The 18,385-nt window shown below is 39.6% G+C and overlaps 1 protein-coding gene across 1 annotated transcript in view; it reads right to left on the bottom strand.

The window, feature by feature from the left end:
- Nucleotides 1-18,385, bottom strand: part of bckdhb (branched chain keto acid dehydrogenase E1 subunit beta) — a 78,415-nt gene that overhangs the window by 10,696 nt on the left and 49,334 nt on the right. Inside the window, exon 10 of the mRNA XM_085473404.1 lies at nt 3,791-3,945. Coding sequence (XP_085329530.1) covers nt 3,805-3,945 — 141 coding nt within the window. The 3' untranslated portion in view covers nt 3,791-3,804. The remainder of the gene's footprint in view (nt 1-3,790; nt 3,946-18,385) is intronic.

The raw sequence follows: 18,385 nt of genomic DNA, 5'->3' as shown, positions 1-18,385 counted from the left end.
CAGGGAAAATCATCACAGACCCCTCACACCCTGCACACAGACTTTTTGATCTGTTGCCCTCTGGCAGACGGTAAAGAAGCCTGCAGACCAGGACCACCCGACACAGGAACAGTTTCTTTCCCCTCGCCATCTCCCTTCTTAACAGTTGACCTGTCACACTGCTCCCACTGCCAGACTGCAGCTGCACCTTATGTACATTTTGTAGTATTCATTCCACCTCATTCATTTCTGTATCTTATGTATATAAGTTAGATTCGTTATTTATAGTTGGTTTACACAGCTTTGTGTATGTATGTGTAATGTGTGTATATATAGAGACGTGTGTGTGTGTGTGTGTGTGTGTGTGTGTGTGTGTGTGTGTGTGTGTGTGTGTGTGTGTGTGTGTGTGAGATTTACATTGCTGTGCTTGAGAGCCACCATCTACCGGAACCAAATTCCCTGTATGTGTCTGCACATATACTTGGCCAATAAACACGATTCTGATTCATTTAATATTACATACCTGATTCAGAGCATTACACACAGATCAACTTAACAATCTGCAAAACCTTGTAGCTGCAATGTTGTGTCTCCATAAGGGACAGTTGGCTCCAGGAGATAAGTGGGAGTCAGTGCCTGTCCTCGAGAAGGAGAGAATGTTCCTTTGCTGTGTCAGAAGTAGTCAACAAGTTCATATTAATAAAGGTTTTGTTTCTTGGCAATTCTGCGGATGCAGGCTCTGGGCGGAGCCAGGAGTTGAACAGATCTAACATGACAATTAAATTGATTTCATTCCCTGGCACAGGATGACAGGACTGGAGCACCGACACTGGATAGGAGAAGGTCTCATACTTTCTAAGATATGAGGTCACTAACCTTTTCTTTTCATTTTCTAGCTCCGTTGATTTGACACATGGGAATGTGTCAAAAAGGGGGGGGGGGAGTTGAGTTTTAACATCAAACAAGGGTTATATGAAAATTTTTATGACTTCATTTGTGTTTTTAATAACTTAGGTATGGTAAAACTTAGGCTAAAGGCTAAAGGCTCCTCGGACAGAGGTTCTAGTCTGAGTACGTCTGAAGGGTATAAGGTAGCACCAAAATAAAGCTGTGGAAGAACTGGGGAGTGTCATCTGTACCTGCTATTGTTGTAATAATAGTTTTCTTGCATCTAAACTGCGCAAATACAGAGGTCATCTCACATATGTCATCAACAGGGGGACAAAGGACCTCAGGAGTGAGAAGAAATGAACCTGGCCACACTGGATTACAGGGTGTAGGTGAGCTCTTTATTCTAAAGAGCTCATCAGGGGGAATGATGGATTATAATATTATTTTATGCCATGTTATACCCCTAATTAAAGATTGTGAATTATTATGTAGTTTTAGTTTGCATTATTCTCCTGGATTAGAAGAAGGTGATAACTATTACATTTGTTAAACTGATTTGCATTACGTTAGACTGCTGATTTATTGTGAATGAATGATATTGTTTTATGATGCATTATACTGCTGAGTTATAAGAAATACTGTTCGCAGAAAGTCATCGCCTTATTTGTCTGATTAGAAGAGAACAGAACATACTGGAGTTTTCTGCCCCATCTCAGCAGGAGCAGATAAACAGGGAGCCAAGGTCATAGGCCGGACCAGTGTTGTTATTGTGGTTTTCCTCTTGTATCCATCCTCAATATTTGAATCCGTAACACCCCCCTCCCCCCCAAGTTACATACTGGATCTCCTGTCCAGCCATTTTCTTAATTGCTTATTAAATTCAGGGGCGGGTGAGAAAACAGTGCTCAGAAGCACTACACTACCATACCACCCATACTGAATCTTACAAAACCCTCTAAAAAATACAAAGTCACAAGAAAATCAGACGTATCATTAAAAAAGCGATTTATTGTGTGGATGCCAAAAGGCATCCACACTGTTGAGTTCCTGTTTCTCTTTATTCTTTATTCCACTATTTACTAGTTGCTTCCGTACACTTTTTGGCACTCAACTACTCCCTCAGTTTTTGTGCTATTTTCACCGTTCAAATCTTAAAAAATTCTGCTCTTTCTGGCTATGACTTTTGGTGCTCATAACTTCTATAGTTTTTCAGATATTGAATTTTTTTTTTTTTTGCAATGTTTTTTGCCCATTTCTGAATATTATCAGTGGCCTCACTGATTTTCCTTGCCGGGTTGACCTGTGTTTTAGCTCAGTGAGATGAGCATCCGTTCTCGGACTGGGAGGTCCGGGTTCAAATCCCACTTATGGCAACGTTTCTTTCAGTTAACAGTTAAACTTTTTTAACTCTTTTCAACACAAATTTCAGCTTTTTCACCCCTTTTCAGCAGAACTTTCAGTTTTTTCACCACTTTTCAGCAAAATCTTCAGTTTTTTCAGCTGTTTTCAACAGAAATTCTGCTAATTGAACTCTTTTCAGCAGAAATTCTGCTGATCCAACTCTTTTCAGCAGAAATTCTGCTGATTGAACTCTTTTCAGCAGAATTTTCAGAATTTTCACCTCTTTTTTTGCCAAAATTCTGCTTATTCAGCTCTTCTGAAAAATTTTCAGCCTTTCCACCTCATATCAGCACAATTCTCAGCAGCTTCTGGCTCATTTCAGCACAATTGTCAATCTCTCCACCTCTTCTTTTTGAGTATGAGTTTGGCTCAGTGAGCTAAATAGCCGCCCTCAAACCAGGAGGGCCAGGTTCAATTCCTGCTCAGGGCAGCATTTTTTTTCCCTTTCAACTTTCAATTTTTTCAGCTTTTTTCAACAGACATCTTCAGCGTTAAGGCATCCACACTGCATTTTCGCAGGAAATGCAAATTTTTCTAGTTTTTAAATGTTTTGTTTTTCTTACTAAAGGATGGTTTCTGTTAAGAAATGGTTGAAAAAAGAAAAAGAAACGTATTTCTCACAAACTAAGCTATAGAGAATGATCGTCCTTACTGTATGCAGACACATGTGCAATTACCCCCTAACCGCCCTGCATGAGCCAGGAAAAACCCTGTCTTCACTGGAAGTAATAAGATGATGTCATCATCCCAATACCTCACATAAGATGACTTCAAACATCTGTATTCTGTACCATGCAGAACATTTGGAGAACCTGTTAAATGTTACTAGACAATATTAGATACACAGTAACAATTAGGACTAGATACGATCACGCACACTCAGCTAAGCTCTAAAAACAGATACAACAAAGATGGACCATGAACACTCTAGCTCTACTGAAGCTTACCCATGCAAGAGGTCAACTTTATTTTTCTCATCTCAACTCCAGTAACTTTATGGGCGAACACTATTTAATAGTTGGAGCGCTGTATTACACAGTTACATGAAAACCAGATGCCTTCATTTTTTTTCTTACTTATAAAACACTGTTAAATTGTTCCCTCTTAAATAAATTGAAAAATTTGGTGTTGGTTTAAAAACAATACTGTATGTTGTATGACTCCCAGAAACTAAGACTGTATTAGTCATTGTAGTTACAACTAGCAACCTGTAATGTTTGTAATTACCAAAATTTGCACAAAACCGTTCAAATGCACAATATATCCAACAGTGGCAACTACCAACAGATAAATAAAATGCAGTTTTGCATGGCAACAACATTTGTAAGTCTTGAAAAAATCCTCTACATGTGCAGTGACGGCTTATATGAAACACAATCTGAGTGTTTAAGAGAAGAGGCAATCAGATTTCCTATAATGATGCTTCTTGCTCCTGAAGGCAGGTCGTAGTTAAGTCACCTTCTCATGTTTGCATTACTGATATAAATAATACATATTACAGCTGTCAGCTCTCTCCTACCTGATGGGGGTGGTTCAGTAGTTGATCATCTTCTTGATTGCTTCAAAGCACTTCCACTTGTCTGGGATGTAGAAGGGCTCAAAGATGTGCGGGAAGGGGGTGTCGTAACCGCAGACCCTGCTGATTGGAGCCTCCAGGTTAAGAAAGCACTCCTCCTGCATGATTAGAACAAAAGCCACCATCGTTATTTGTGTGGATGCTTTAAGCATCCACACTATTGAGTTCCTCTTGGGACTTCCGTACACTTTTTGGCACTTAACTACTTCCACAATTTTCAGCCGATTTTCACCGTTCAAATTTTAAACTATTCTGCTATTTCTACTAATGTGTGCTCTGTCTTTTGGTATTTTTCACTATTATACTTTTTAAAATATTAAGCTTAATTTGTCCCATTGAAATGAATGGGAAACTTCTGCAATTCTGCTAAAATTTTCTTGTTTTTGAAACTTAACTACTTCCTCATATTTTCACGTAGAACAACCATTCAAACTTTAAAATGTTCTCAAATTATTGGGCTATTCAGGTATGATTCAACTTTTTCAAATCTTTTACCGTTTTACTTTTATGCCTCTTAAAGTTTTCAGTTGCAAAATTGTGATTTTTCACAAAATACATGCGTTGTTATGGTTGCTATGCACTTGGCTTCCAGTGTGCCACTGAAGGTTTTGCAGTCTTCTCTTCATGTCCGAACAACTTCTTGCTACTTGCTCAATTTTCACTCAACTTCCACAAATTATACATCAAAACGTAGGTATTTTTGCTGGATTCCGAAAAGGTCACTATCATTGTTGTGGGATTTATAGAATTTTGGCAAATCTCCTCAGACCAACACAAAGTTTTAAAACTCTCCATAGAAAGTCGATGGAGAGCTTGTTCAAAGTCACCGCTTGATCTCTGTAATGAGAGGCATATTCGAATCGTCATATCTCCTTAACGAAGCGAAGTTAAGACATGAGACTTGTCCCAGTATATCTTCAGACACTCCTGACGCTCACAATTCAAGAATTATTTTCTCACCTTCTTACCGTTCTGAAATGAGTTAGACTTGTTTGAGGGTAGGAAATTCGTCCTTCGCTCAGATTTCTTCAGATTTCAAACTCTGGAAATGAACCACTTTTTTCTCTCGTCATATCTTTTTAATGGATTTCCACAGAGACCTGAAAATTTTCATGATTGTTCACCAAAGCCTGCTGTCTCTTACGGTGAAAGAATGATATCGATACTCCAAATAGATTTAGAGTTAGAAAGCGTTGTTTGAGGGCAAGTCAAGGCAGTTTTTGCTTTGCTCTACTCAGTTATGGTGCATTAGAAGTCAAATATCTTTAATAATACATATTTTAATGATAAATTGTCAACACTTTAAGATTCCCCCATCTCTTCTGAACAAAACGGTGTAAGAATGACCATTCTAGCCCCTACGGTTAGGAAATTATGGTCATTTGTTTGAGGGGAATCCTTACTATGAGAAATAGACTACAAAAATCCTGTCTCTGTGCTGCGTGTGTGCACCTGTTTTGGCGGGAAAAGTACACAGCCTCTGTGGATTCAAATTTAGCAGCTCCCAGGCTGCTTGACTGAAAACAGCCTGACTGAAAACACTGCCTCTGTCAGTGTGCCCCAGGGTGGCTGTGGCTACAATGTAGCTTGCCATCACCAGTGTGTGAATGTGTGTGTGAATGGGTGGATGACTGGATATGTAAAGCGCTTTGGGGTCCTTAGGGACTAGTAAAGCGCTATATAAATACAGGCCATTTACCAAAACATGCTTCTCTCTCCCTGTGTGTGTGTGTGTGTGTGTGTGTGTGTGTGTGTGTGTGTGTGTGTGTGTAACATAGTATTTCTGCCAAATGATAGTATTTCTGTCAAATTATAGTATTTGTGCTAAAACATAGTATTGATTTAAAATTACAATATTCATAGTTCATCACAGTGTCTCTGGTAAATCACAGTATTTCTGCTCTGTTGTACTATTTTTCTAAATCATAGTGTTTCTGTAATGCTTAAGTATTTTTGGCTAAATATATTCTTTCTGTTATCTTATACTATTTCTCCTAAATTCTTGTATTTTTGAGAAGTTATCATGTTTCTGGTAAGTTACAATATTTCTGCTAAGTTCTGCTATGCTATTGTATTTCTGCCAAGTATTATGTTTCCTCTAAGATATTGCAGTTCTGCTAAGTTATTCCATTTTAGCAAAGTTCCTTTGCTTCTGCAAAGTTTTTACAATTTCTGCAACTTTTCAGCTTTTTCAGCTAATTGTTGCAGACAGCTTCAGCTTTAAAGCATCCACACTGCATTTTCGCAGGAAATGCAAATTTTTCTAGTTATTGTGTGGATGCCCTCACAGGGCATCCACACTATTGAGTTCCTGTTTCTCTTTAAACTTTATTCTTCAAGTTGCACCGCGTTTTTCGGCACTTAACTACTCCCTCAGTTTTCAGCCGATTTTCTCCGTTCAAACTCTAAACTGTTCTGCTATTTCTGCTAATTCCAGCTATATCTTTTGGTGTTTATTACTATTATACTTTTTAAAATATTACACTTTTTTCCTTTTTTTTGTCCCATTGAAATGAATGGGAAACTTCCACAATTCTGCTAAAACTTGCTTGTTTTTCAAACTTAACTACTTCCTCATACTTTCACCTAGAAACTCCATTCAAACTTTAAAATGTTCTCAAATGATTGGGCTATTCCTGTAGGATTCAGCTTTTTCAGATCTTCTACCGTTTTAATCTTATCCCTCTTTAAGTTTTCAGTTGCAAAATTGTGATTTTTCAGAAAATATATGCGTTGCTATGGTTGCTATGCAATTAACTCAGAGTGTGTGCTGGTCCTTTTTCAGTTTTCTCTTCATGTCTGAACAACTTCTTGCTACTCACTCAATTTTCACTCAACCTCCTCAAATTATACATCAAAACGTAAGTATTTTTGCTAGCTTTCAGAAAATGTCACTGTTGTGGAAGCTACAGATTTTTATCAAATCGCCTCAGAGCAACACAAAGTTTTAAAACTCTCCATAGAAAGTCAATGGAGAGTTTGTTCAAAACCAGCGCTGGATTTCTCTAATGAGAGGCATTTTCAAATCGTCATATCTCCGTAACAAAGCAAAGTTAAGACATGAGGCTTGTGTCAATTCATCTTCAGACACTGCTGACACTCACGGTCGGAGCAGTTTTTACAGTCATCTTACTGTTGAGCCATAAATTATGTTTGTTTGAGGGGTGGAAATCTGTCCTCCTCTCAGTTTTCAAACTCTGAAAATGAAGCAGTTTCTTCTCTCGTCATATCTCCGCGACAGAATTACAAAGAGCTATGAAAATCGCAGTCAAAGTAAACCAAAGTCCGCTGATTCACCCAGTACTTGTGCTTCTATCCAACCTAGTTTTTGAGTTACACAACGTTTTGTAACTCCAAAAAACGGCGTTTTTCGCCTCTTACCGCGATCTAATTCTGACTGCTCATCACCCTGTTTTACAGGTGCTCGCTCTCTTCTCAGTGGCGCAGTTGGTAATGATACGGGTCTGAAGCCCAAAGGTCGTGGGTTCAATTCCACCTTGTCCACATGTTTTCTTCCACTACAAATTAATACACTATCACAGACCAGTAATTCATATTCATCATTTATTTCAATTCTGCAAACTTTTATGATTTTACCAGCTTTTCTAATATGGACCTCAGATTCTTGTTAACAGTCCATGGCAGAAATGCATACAAGTACACAGCCTGATGAAGCAGACAGAAGCAGTACCTCTGATTGGTTCAGCATTTTCACCTCTTATCAGCACAAATCTCAGCCTCTTCTGCTGTTTTCATTAGCTTTTTCACCTTTTGTCAGTTACGTGAGAACCAGTTTGGCTCAATGAGTAGCTGAAAAATATCAGCCTCTTCTGCTGTTTTAGCAGGATTTCAGAGTTCAGCTTTTTCACTTGTTTTAAGCACACATTTCAGTTTCTTTACCTCATTTCACAACAAAGTTCTTCCTCTTCACCTCTTTTCTGCTAATTTGAGCTTCTGCTCCACAGTGCACATTTTCATCATATCTTTGTTTGTGACCAGAACTCAGAGGTTGGCAGAGGTTCGAATCCTACCTGTGACAGTTGCTACACATGTTCCCTGCTTGCATGCACTCTGCTTTCTTGACACTCTCCAGTGTATCATTACACATACAGCCATCTTCAGCAAGCACTTCTGCTTCTACACCTCTTTTCAGCAGATAATTAATAACTTTGAAAAATTCTGCTCTTTCTGCTAATTATTGCTTTTCAACTTTTTCAGCTTTTTTCAGCAGACATCTTTAGCGTTAAGGCATCCACACAGCATTTTCGCAGCGTGTATTTGATTTGAAGGGTTTTTTGACAGTTGAGAGGGCATGAATCTCTTTTAGACTTTTCCACCAAAGCAAGATCATCATCACTGGTACTTCCTCAACTCAGCACTTTGACCTTGGTGATTTGTTCTCGCCTTCAAATTTATATTCACAGAACTACTGACAGCAGAGAAACAAACTACACGTTGTAATAAAGATAAATTTAGGGCAACAGCAAAATGGTATTTGAGAGTTAAACAAACTTTACTTTGATTAATATGTATAATATGATCTAACGTGGCTCATTCAGACTGCTCAGAGCAAAGTATTACTGGGACAATTTGGACAGAGTACAAAACAAGCCATGACTCGTGTCTCCATAGTGGCTTTTGACCTCTTCCTGTGGAGACAAAGCAGAATGAAGCTGACCAAAACACACTGAATGGGACAAACCCCCTGATGAGTTACACGAACACACTAGGAAGCCTGTGCGCAGATTTGCAGAAACAGACCTGAAGTGCACTCTTTCCGATTAACCTTTCAGATTAAACTGAGCTGCGAACAACTCAAAGAAAAAAACAAAACAACAACAAAACATTATCTGAAGTTACAGTCTGATACCGAATGAATGCCGTTGTCTTTGCCGTTTGTCTTATGTCACCAACACCATCAGTAACCTAGCCATGCATGTAATTCTGCATTATGAACCCATCAACTGGCTGCCATTGGAGCACTCTGATAGTCGGCAAGGCAGGACTTGAATGTTTCACACTATGTTCTTCATTTCTTATGGAATGAGGAATGTCAGACTTGATGAGGAGATCTTTTATGCTACAGTGATTTTGCAGCCTGTAAAAGTGCAACAAGAGAAACTAAGACAAAAGAAAGACGACTCCAGCAGCAGTAGATTGCTGATGTGTGTGGAGCTGATGTTAAATGGTAAATGGCCTGTATTTGTATAGCGCTTTACTAGTCCCTAAGGACCCCAAAGCGCTTTACACATCCAGTCATCACCCCATTCACACACACATTCACACACTGGTGATGGCAAGCTACATTGTAGCCACAGCCACCCTGGGGCGCACTGACAGAGGCGAGGCTGCTGGACACTGGCGCCGTCGGGCCCTCTGACCACCACCACCACCAGTAGGCAATGGGTGAAGTGTTTTGCCCAAGGACACAACAACCGAGACTGTCCAAGCTGGGGCTCGAACCGGCAACCTTCTGATTACAAGGCGAACTCCCAACTCTTGAGCCACGAACACCCTGTTAGTACAGTGGAGGTTTCCAATCCACGTCTGCGACCGTCAAATAGGACTTTGATACCAGGGGTGTCAAAAGTCCCCTTAATTACTACAGGGTGGGCCATTTATATGGATACACCGCAATAACATGGGAATGGTTGGTGATATTAAAGTCCTGTTTGTGGCACATTAGTATATGTGAGGGGGCAAACTCCTCTAGATGGGTGGTGACCATGGTGGCCATTTAGAAGTCGGCCATCTTAGATACAACCTTTGTTTTTTTAATAGGAAGAGGGCCATGTGACACATCAAACTTATTGGTAATGTCACAAGAAAAACAATGGTGTGCTTGGTTTCAACGTAACTTTATTCTTTCATGAGTTATTTACAAGTTTCTGACCACTTATAAAATGTGTTCAATGTGCTGCCCATTGTGTTGGATTGTCAATGCAACAATTCTCCCACTCTTCACACACTGATAGCAACACCGCAGTGGACATGTATCAAGCTTCTCCATTAGGCAATCCAATGAACAAGTCTGGACTGGTACTCCTAAACCTTGTGGAAGGCCTTCTCAAAAGAGTGTAAGCTATTAAAACTGCATAGGGCTGACATCAAAATGAAATGGGATGTCAAGTTCATATGAATGTGAAGGCAGACGAGTGAACCCTTTTGAAAATATAGTGTATTTGTATATGTTTTTGTGAGTTTGACACTTCCACGTTACCATTAAATTGCACAATGCTTTTTTAAGCCATATTTTTTTAAACTGGATGTGGCAGATATGATACAAAGTAAAATATAGGCAAATTAATATTTATTAATAAAACAAATTGTCATGTTTCAGCAAACTTTAAAGAGTTAAAAAAGAGGAGTGTACTCTCATCACTTCTTAATGAACATACAGAAAAGCAGTGTGACTGTGGTGGTGATGGATGATTGCTGTTTCACATTATTCAAATGGTCTGGATTCACATAAACCATGAAATACTAAGAAATATCCAATCATATGATATTTACACCAACAAACTAATTTTCCCGTCATATTCAACGGCCCCCATTCCAGGAGAAATACATACATGTATGTATTTCTCCCTCCTCCTCCTCCTAATTTGACAAGACAAGAGCTGCAAGTGAAGGCCAACTGCTGCTCTGCACTACTGTGCTCTGCAACTTCACCACACTTTTTAGAAACCTCAAAAAACCACTAAAGTACTCATGAAGCTTTCTCAAAGCTACTAAAACTATTTCCATTTAGAGAAGCGGTACATCACAACAGAGAAGTCTCATTTAACTGCAGGGTCATGCAGTCTTGGTCAATGTAAAGAATGGGGACTATCACCTTATTTATTCACCATTTAAACTGGGGCTTCAAATTTTAAACCAACAGACTGCAAAAGTGTATATGAGCTTATTTTTGTACTTCAAACAAGTTATGCAACTACTGGAAATTTGTTCTAACATCACTATTTGCATGGAAATAGGTTTAGAAAGGACCATTTATTCTGAGACCTAAAATCAGAAGACCGGATCGGCAAATGAAGACCTGTTTAGTGGTCATTGTGGCCTCTCATTTTGGTTACAGTACAAATTAAAACCTAAACCCCACAGGGAGCTCCACCTGATTTACCATAAAGTATTTTCTTTCCCTGCTGCTGGCACCATTATTTGTCCAACATCTGGACACAGTGCTCTACAACTGGCAATCTGCTCCACCCAGCTAATTTACTGTGATTAGCTTTAATGAATGTACAGTGAATGGAGACAACTAGTTCAACAAACCTTCCTTTCCACTTCACTGTTCTGTTTCCTCCTTTTCTTGTGAACTCCAGAATAACCTGTGACTGATTTGCTCCAACAGGCTGTGGCAGATATTTTTCCATTTCTTTACAAGTTTGCTTGAGCGCGCTACTTTCATGTGCTGACAAATGTCCATGGCCTTAGGGTCTATGAAGGAGATTGAAAAGAGAACGTGAGAAGTAGGAGGGAACAAAAGAAGAAAAAACACACTTGTTCTGAACCGTTTTGTAAAGTCTGAAGCTTTCACTGAACAGTGGTGCTACTGTACAACTGCTGCAGACGGCAGACATGTTTTACCTCTGCTAACACAGAATGAGATGATTTGTAAACCATTTAAAAACTAGATTTTGTTGACATGACGTTGAAATGCAATGTCCGTATCTGTGAAGGCATCACTGATGCTTGAAGACGACTACAACTTTTAGAGCAACATGTGCTGTTAAACAGACAATGTCTTATTTAAGCAGGACAGTGCCAATCCACATTCTGTATGCAATCCAAGACTGTCAACGGGCACTGACTTATCACCAATTTAAAAAATTTGGTTAACAAAAGAGATCTTGAATTGCTGAGCAGCTGAAATTGTATATCAGACAAAAAAGGGCAGACATTGGCTTTTCAAAGTTCAGCAGCTGGTCTCCTCAGTTCCAAAATGCTTTTAAGGTGTGTAAAATTTTGCAAGGATGGCATCTGATATGTTCTTTTTGTGCTGTTACTTTTTAAAATAAATAAATAAATGAATAGTTTCAGTGATTTGTTCATTTTTTGTTCTAGTTTCAATCTACATTTTACAAAATATACCAGCTTCTTGGAATCTGGGCTGTTTCTTTGGAGATGCAGATGAATTAAAAGACTAGTTCTTTAGCCTTGCACATAGAATTTAAACACCATTAATGGCTTTTATTAGCAGATAACTGTGGCTCTCATACTCATTTACTGAAAAACCTGTAAACTTTGTAATGTCAAATCTCAGCGTTGAACAGGAGTGTGCTTGAATAGACAGCCTGGAGCAAAGCTCTGGCACTCATAATAAGATTGTATTTTGTTGGATCTGGATCAGTCTTTTTGCTCCTGTGCAGCCTTGACTGCAAAGCCCTGCTTTTTTACAGTATTCATTTGACAGCAGGATATGTAGTGAATGAGCTTTTGTCCAAGGTGAAAATGATGAATTTCTGTTGAAGACTGAAGAGGGGAAAAATACCACACCACATGATGCTTTCTCTTCATCTCAGGGTATTAGTGGAAGCAACAATGTGATGACCCTTGTCCACTGAGATTACAACATTGAGATCTATTCCCTGTCCGACTACAGAAAACTAGTCAGACGGTACCAGGGAGTTTGGTCTTTTTGTCTGGATCAGAGCTGTAATCTCCTTTAAATACATCTACTGGAAGTGGGAGAAAAGTACAGCAGTTTGACTGCCTGCCATCCCAGCTGGATGGGGGACGGCCATGCATCTCAGATTTCATTTAAATCTGTGTTTATCTTATGAGAGGTGCATCATTATATGTAATATACTTAAATGTCAGAATAAAAATATGTCAACAGGGCAGTTGCAAAAAAGCTCGAGTCCTGCAGTGGTGCAGGATTTAAAAATACTACACAGCGGGGGCTTAGAATCAAAATGATGATATTTAGATTGTCAGAAACACCCGCAGATTGGAGGTTGCAGTCAGACAGGGGTAGAAAAGAGCCAGTATCACATGCTATATCAGTTAAGAAAGTCCCAAGCCAAACCGGCTAGATTTCAGTTAGTGTTAAGTTCATGACTTCTAAACGTGTTTTTAAAGCTCTCCCAATGATAATGAGATGGAAGGACAGATACAGCATGTATGCAACATCTCTGTTCTGATCTTTACTCGCATAGTAATTGTAAGCTGATGCTATGCAAAGTCAATTTAATGTTTTGAATAAGTTTGCAAAGTAAAGCACAGATAGTTCATCGTGTTATGCTGAGTTAATGATAAGGCAAGTTGCTACTTATCGGATGTGCAGCAAAGAAGAAATGAAATAAAACTAAGAAATACAACAGAAAGGCTTTCGTGTCAGAGCTGTGAATGTGACATTGTTTTGTTGTTGTACTGTTGATATTAGACCTGTGGAAAAACCATTGAGCTCAGAAAGGATCCACTGTAAAGAAAAAAAACGGAGGCCTCTTTCTAAAGTTAGTGGGTGTGAGAACAATATGTGTGGGAATTGCAGTTCTTCTAACAATAAGAACAACTATACAGTGAGGCCGCTAGAGAAAATAAATAGATTGGATCATGAAAAATGCCAACTATAAATAACATTTTTTTTAAAAAGAAAAAAAAAAAAGATTTCATCTGTCATCAGTCAGCTTCTTTATCTGAGAATTGTTGCGGCTGCTGTTGCTTTAGACTTCTGGTTTTATTTCATATAGGTAAGCCATTAACTTACATTACTGGCCTGGTGTGGGCTTCCTGCTGTTAAGCAAGTGATGATAATGAGCGGAAGGAGACCTTCTTAGCCAGTGCCACTACATGTATCCAATCAAATCTCCTGAAGGAGCTTTCTTGTTTACACATTGAACTTTAAAGGCAGTTTAGTGTATCCCCTGATGGAGAACGACAAGTTGGAGGCGGGGGGCCTACCACTGTGGAGAACAGCGCCCAGGGCCTTGGGCTGCTTCTCATTCAGATGCGTCTGACCGGCAACCAGGAACCTGATTCTGATTTAGAAGGCATTTATGGCAGGAGATGGCAAGGCCTTCATCCTCGGCTAATAACAAGTGGGCCAGAGTGGAGACGCCAGCTTTTGAATTGTATCATAGCAGAGGACCACAACTCAACAGGACATCCTAAGCTGGATGTTTGATTCTGTTAGGTTTAATTACACAAGAATAATCGAAACCACTAGCAGTGGAACAATAAGCAGGGAATCAAAGGGGCCAGTGAATAACTGTTAAACCCCCACCGTGACAGTGCCACATGACTCAGTGCAATGTCATTTGTGGTTAGAGAGTGAAGCAGAAACTGGAGAACACCAAGCATAAGTTAGAAAACTACCATATTTGATACCCTACATAGGTTATGTTAAGTACACTCCAGTCTAATTGCTTGAAGCTGCCAAGAGCTATTGTCGTCCAGCGTGGTCACAATTATGCAGCATTTTATTATTTTCAAATGATCAGCCAAAGCAAGTACTTTTTTGGAACCTGAAGCTACTTTAGTCATGTCTGCAACGCTTTTGTAGGATGATTCACCATTTCTCTCTGTGCATCCCTGAGGTCCACAAAAGCATTGTCCTGAGCCTCATCTTTCTGCCCTACTGCGTCTGATCCAGACATCAGTAAAACACTTCGAAAAGGGCCAAAATGACACATCATTAAATCATGGCGGTGAGATCCAAAGCCTGATAAAGGAAACTTGCCAAGTCCTACCAAACACTCTTCTGTTCATAACACAAAACAGAAGATCGACTCCATCTGAGGATCTTTCTGTAAGAGCCCAAAAGTCTGAAGTAGATAGTAGTTGAATCCACGCTGTCTTCAAAATAACAGACTTTAGTTTAAACAGTGCTCCCAGGCAACTAAGTCCAGACTATACAAGCTTTACTGACAACCAGCGTATCTTTTTCTTCACTTGATTTCACAGTTGCGAGACCACACAAGTAAACAAAGAACTGTGGTATATGTTAGGACCTCGATTTTCCACAATACCACTAATCTGTCTCCAATATTCAGAAACTCTCCAGGATGTTATTGTTGTTGACGGGGACCTCTGACTCACAATCTCCCTAAAAGCTGTATTTTTAGAAGCTTTATTTATTATTCTTATTATTATCAAAGCTGAGTGGGACTGCACAATCACATTTAAATGGCCATTTTATTTTACAACTCAAAGGGAACACACATGACAGCATTTACTCTGCATTCAAGTGAGCAACAAAAGTTACAACAAACCAATCGCTTTGTGACTTTTCAAGCTGCGTCAAACAAAGACGGATTAACACTGTGTGCGAAGAACAAATATTTCTAGTAAAAACACATTAGAACTGAGGAAACCTCAGTGGTGAGCGAGTGGAAGGAAAACAAACTCAATGTTCTGGCAAAAAAAAGGACCATGCTTAACGTGGCACAACATCCCTACAACTAGTGACTAGTCTGATATAATTGCAGGTTTGATTCTTCTACCTGACCAAGCTAAATCTGAAAGTGTGTCACCTTTTCCTTTACAAATCTGCTGAACACATGAGTTCAGCTCGAATCATGACTCACAGCCCTTTTAGGCAACATACAAGCATGTTTTTGGTCAAAACTGTCAAGCAGAGCTGAGAAAGGTGCTGTCATGTAGCCAGGCAAGTACATCTGGATCACTCCGGCACAAGGCAAAGTTTGACATGCTGCGCTAGGTAATGCCGATCGTTTATTATGCTGTCATGCCACGGGCTTGTAACTGGCTGCAGTCTTTAAAGTGTCAATGGCGCTGTGCTCATTTATTTTTAAGCGGAATGGCTTGTTGTAAAGCCATCACACTTTTTTTTTTAGTGAGACTGCCTTTTAGAAGATCTTCAACGAGCCCATTACGTTCTCTCTGATGAAGGGATATCTTTGATATAATTCATGGTTTTAAGAGTGCAACAGATGCCAGTCGGTCAAGTTGCATCCTGTTGAAGTACAACAATCAGCAACCGTAAAGATTTATTTTCCGACAAGAGCATCCAAATCTCCCGAGGCCAGGCAAAAACTGCAGATCGATGCAATCAGTGAATACACCAACAGTTTACATCATCTGTACACAATGTGAAAACATGGGAATGAGGTGGATGACTCACTGGCCATTTAAGCCCTAGCAAACAGGGGAGGGGGAGAAGGCAACATCTGACTGACAGTAAATGAGCATGGGATCGATTTTTTCATTTGACAGCTCCAACTCACGAGCATTAACAAGGAAACTGCTCCAGGTAATGCATAGTGTGTCATGCATACAATTAGGCTGATGACTTTTGAGGAGGTGGTCATAAAAGGGGAGATGTGTCATTTGTTAAGACACTAATTGCTCATCTAGATGGGAGTGCTAGTCGCTGCTACAGTGAGTGTCTCAGAGAGAGAAAACACCCCACACACTGAAGATAATTACCCCAGAACACAAGAGTAGATGCAATTAGGATGAAGGGAAAGGGAGGGCTTTTCATTTAGTCATGCATCGTACTTAGCTCAGAATTTGGCATCAACTGTCTCTGGCATGTTGTGGTTACGGTGTGCAGACCTTTTGCATTACCAGCAGCAAGCAATATTTCAGAAATCCAATACGAGCAGACAGCTCAGCTGGATTCACAACCCTTAGATGAGTAGCATCGTATTATCTGTGCAGCTAACAGTATTTTTGCTGAGTTTTAGTCTATTTTGTTTACACTCTTGTGCCAAAATTGTTATTACTGTATAGGAGGTAGGGCTGCACGATTAATCGTTAGAAAATTGCGATCTCGATATATACTTATGTGCGATCTCATTTCCAAATGACAACGATTTAAGAAAAAAAAAAAGACGACGACGATTGTACCGCATTTTGATCCGGGACGTAATCTGCATGAAAATAAGTGCTCACTCTTCCTGCTCAACAAATGACAAGGGCGGAGCCTTATACCACGTGATACAGAAGCTGTGCCGTGTGATGCTAAAATTAGCAGGGAAAAAACAACAGAGCACGTCAGGGATGACGAGAAAGTGACAGGAGAAAATCCGTCCCGGTCAACCACCCAAACATCAATAACGGGAACCTTATACAGCGCTTCCCTATACACGTCAAACTCCCGCAGGCACAAAGAAATTACGGAGGCTATCACTTATCACCTGACCAAAGATATGGCTCCCATCAACACTGTGCAAAACGAGGGATTTAGGAAAATGATCAACACCCTAGACAAACGCTACACAGTGCCGTCCCGCAACTATTTTTCTATTGTTGCACTACCTGCTCTATACACGCAGCGCCGAGCAACGGTGGAGACGGAATTTCAAGCAGTACAACATTTTGCGGCAACAACAAAACGTGAGACATTTGTTGTTTTTATGTTTATTTATTGTTTTTATGTTCAGTCTCAACTGTTACGAAGTTGATGTGCAGTTAATAAGTGCAATAAATATTTATACTGGAAAAGAAAATCGTGAGAGAATCGTGATCTCAATTCTAAGCCAAAAAAATCGTGATTCTCATTTTATGCAAAATCGTGCAGCCCTAATAGGAGGCGTGATAATGTTCCAGGAAACAGCCCACAAAGGGCACCAGTGCAAGTAGTTAGAACAGCAGCTGTGCTGGAAGCTGTCTGGGCATACCTGAGAACATGAAATGGGAGATGGGCCAAATTAGAAATCAGGTTAAAAATGTTGTATATGCTATCATGTCATATCAGTGGTTAATTTATATGTTCAGTGAACAGTGTTTATTAAAATTTGATTGAACGGTTTGATGTCTTGGCCTGTATGCCCACAGGTTCCAAGCAAAAAAATGGAAATTCCAATATACTTAAGGAGAACCAAACAATGTCAAACAAAAAGTTAATATTAATAGATTCTGCCCATGTTACTCCTACGTTTCTACTGCTATCTAAGCTGATAATGCTCCAAGTTTGGGAACTGTAGTTGATATAGTACTAAAGTGGATGCCAGCAAGAAATATAATCATGCCGCTCAGTCTGTGAGTTAGCTGTGGGCTAGATTTTAAAAGACGCATTAAATGTTACTGAAGCAACTGAATCACTTGTGACACTGACAGAAGAAAGTTCCAAATGAGCTGACTATATGCCAGAGCTGGAAGTTTGCTTTATTATTTTGTGAAATCCCACAATATCAGGAATTTTAAGTAATCAGTTAGCTCTGTTTGCTGGAGGATCCACATGGGATCCCTGAGGATATCTTTAAGAGTCTGGAACTTTTTTGGAGTAGGGGTGGATATATGAATCAAGCTTCAGTGAAATCAGTTGAAAGTTATTTATATAGTACCAAATTACAAGAACTATAGCTTTATATTATCAGGTAAAGACCCAACAATACTAGAGAGAAAACCCCAACAATCAAACTACTCCCCGATGAGCAAGATTTGGTGACAGTGGGAAGGAAAACCTCCCTTTTAACAGGAAGAAACCTCTGGCAGAACTAGGCTCAGGGAGGGGTGGCCATGTGGCACATGGCTGGGTAGGAAGAGAGGACAAACACTAACACTAGTTAGCATTTAAAGTGTTTTATAAGAATTACGAATGCAAATAGCTGACCAAATTAATTTGAC

Source organism: Copadichromis virginalis, linkage group LG11 (genome assembly GCF_057382275.1).
Source record: "Copadichromis virginalis isolate Kocher_CV1m ecotype Utaka linkage group LG11, C_Virginalis_male_GT1.1, whole genome shotgun sequence".
NCBI lineage: Eukaryota > Metazoa > Chordata > Actinopteri > Cichliformes > Cichlidae > Copadichromis > Copadichromis virginalis.
This window is presented reverse-complemented; position numbering and strand designations above follow the sequence as displayed.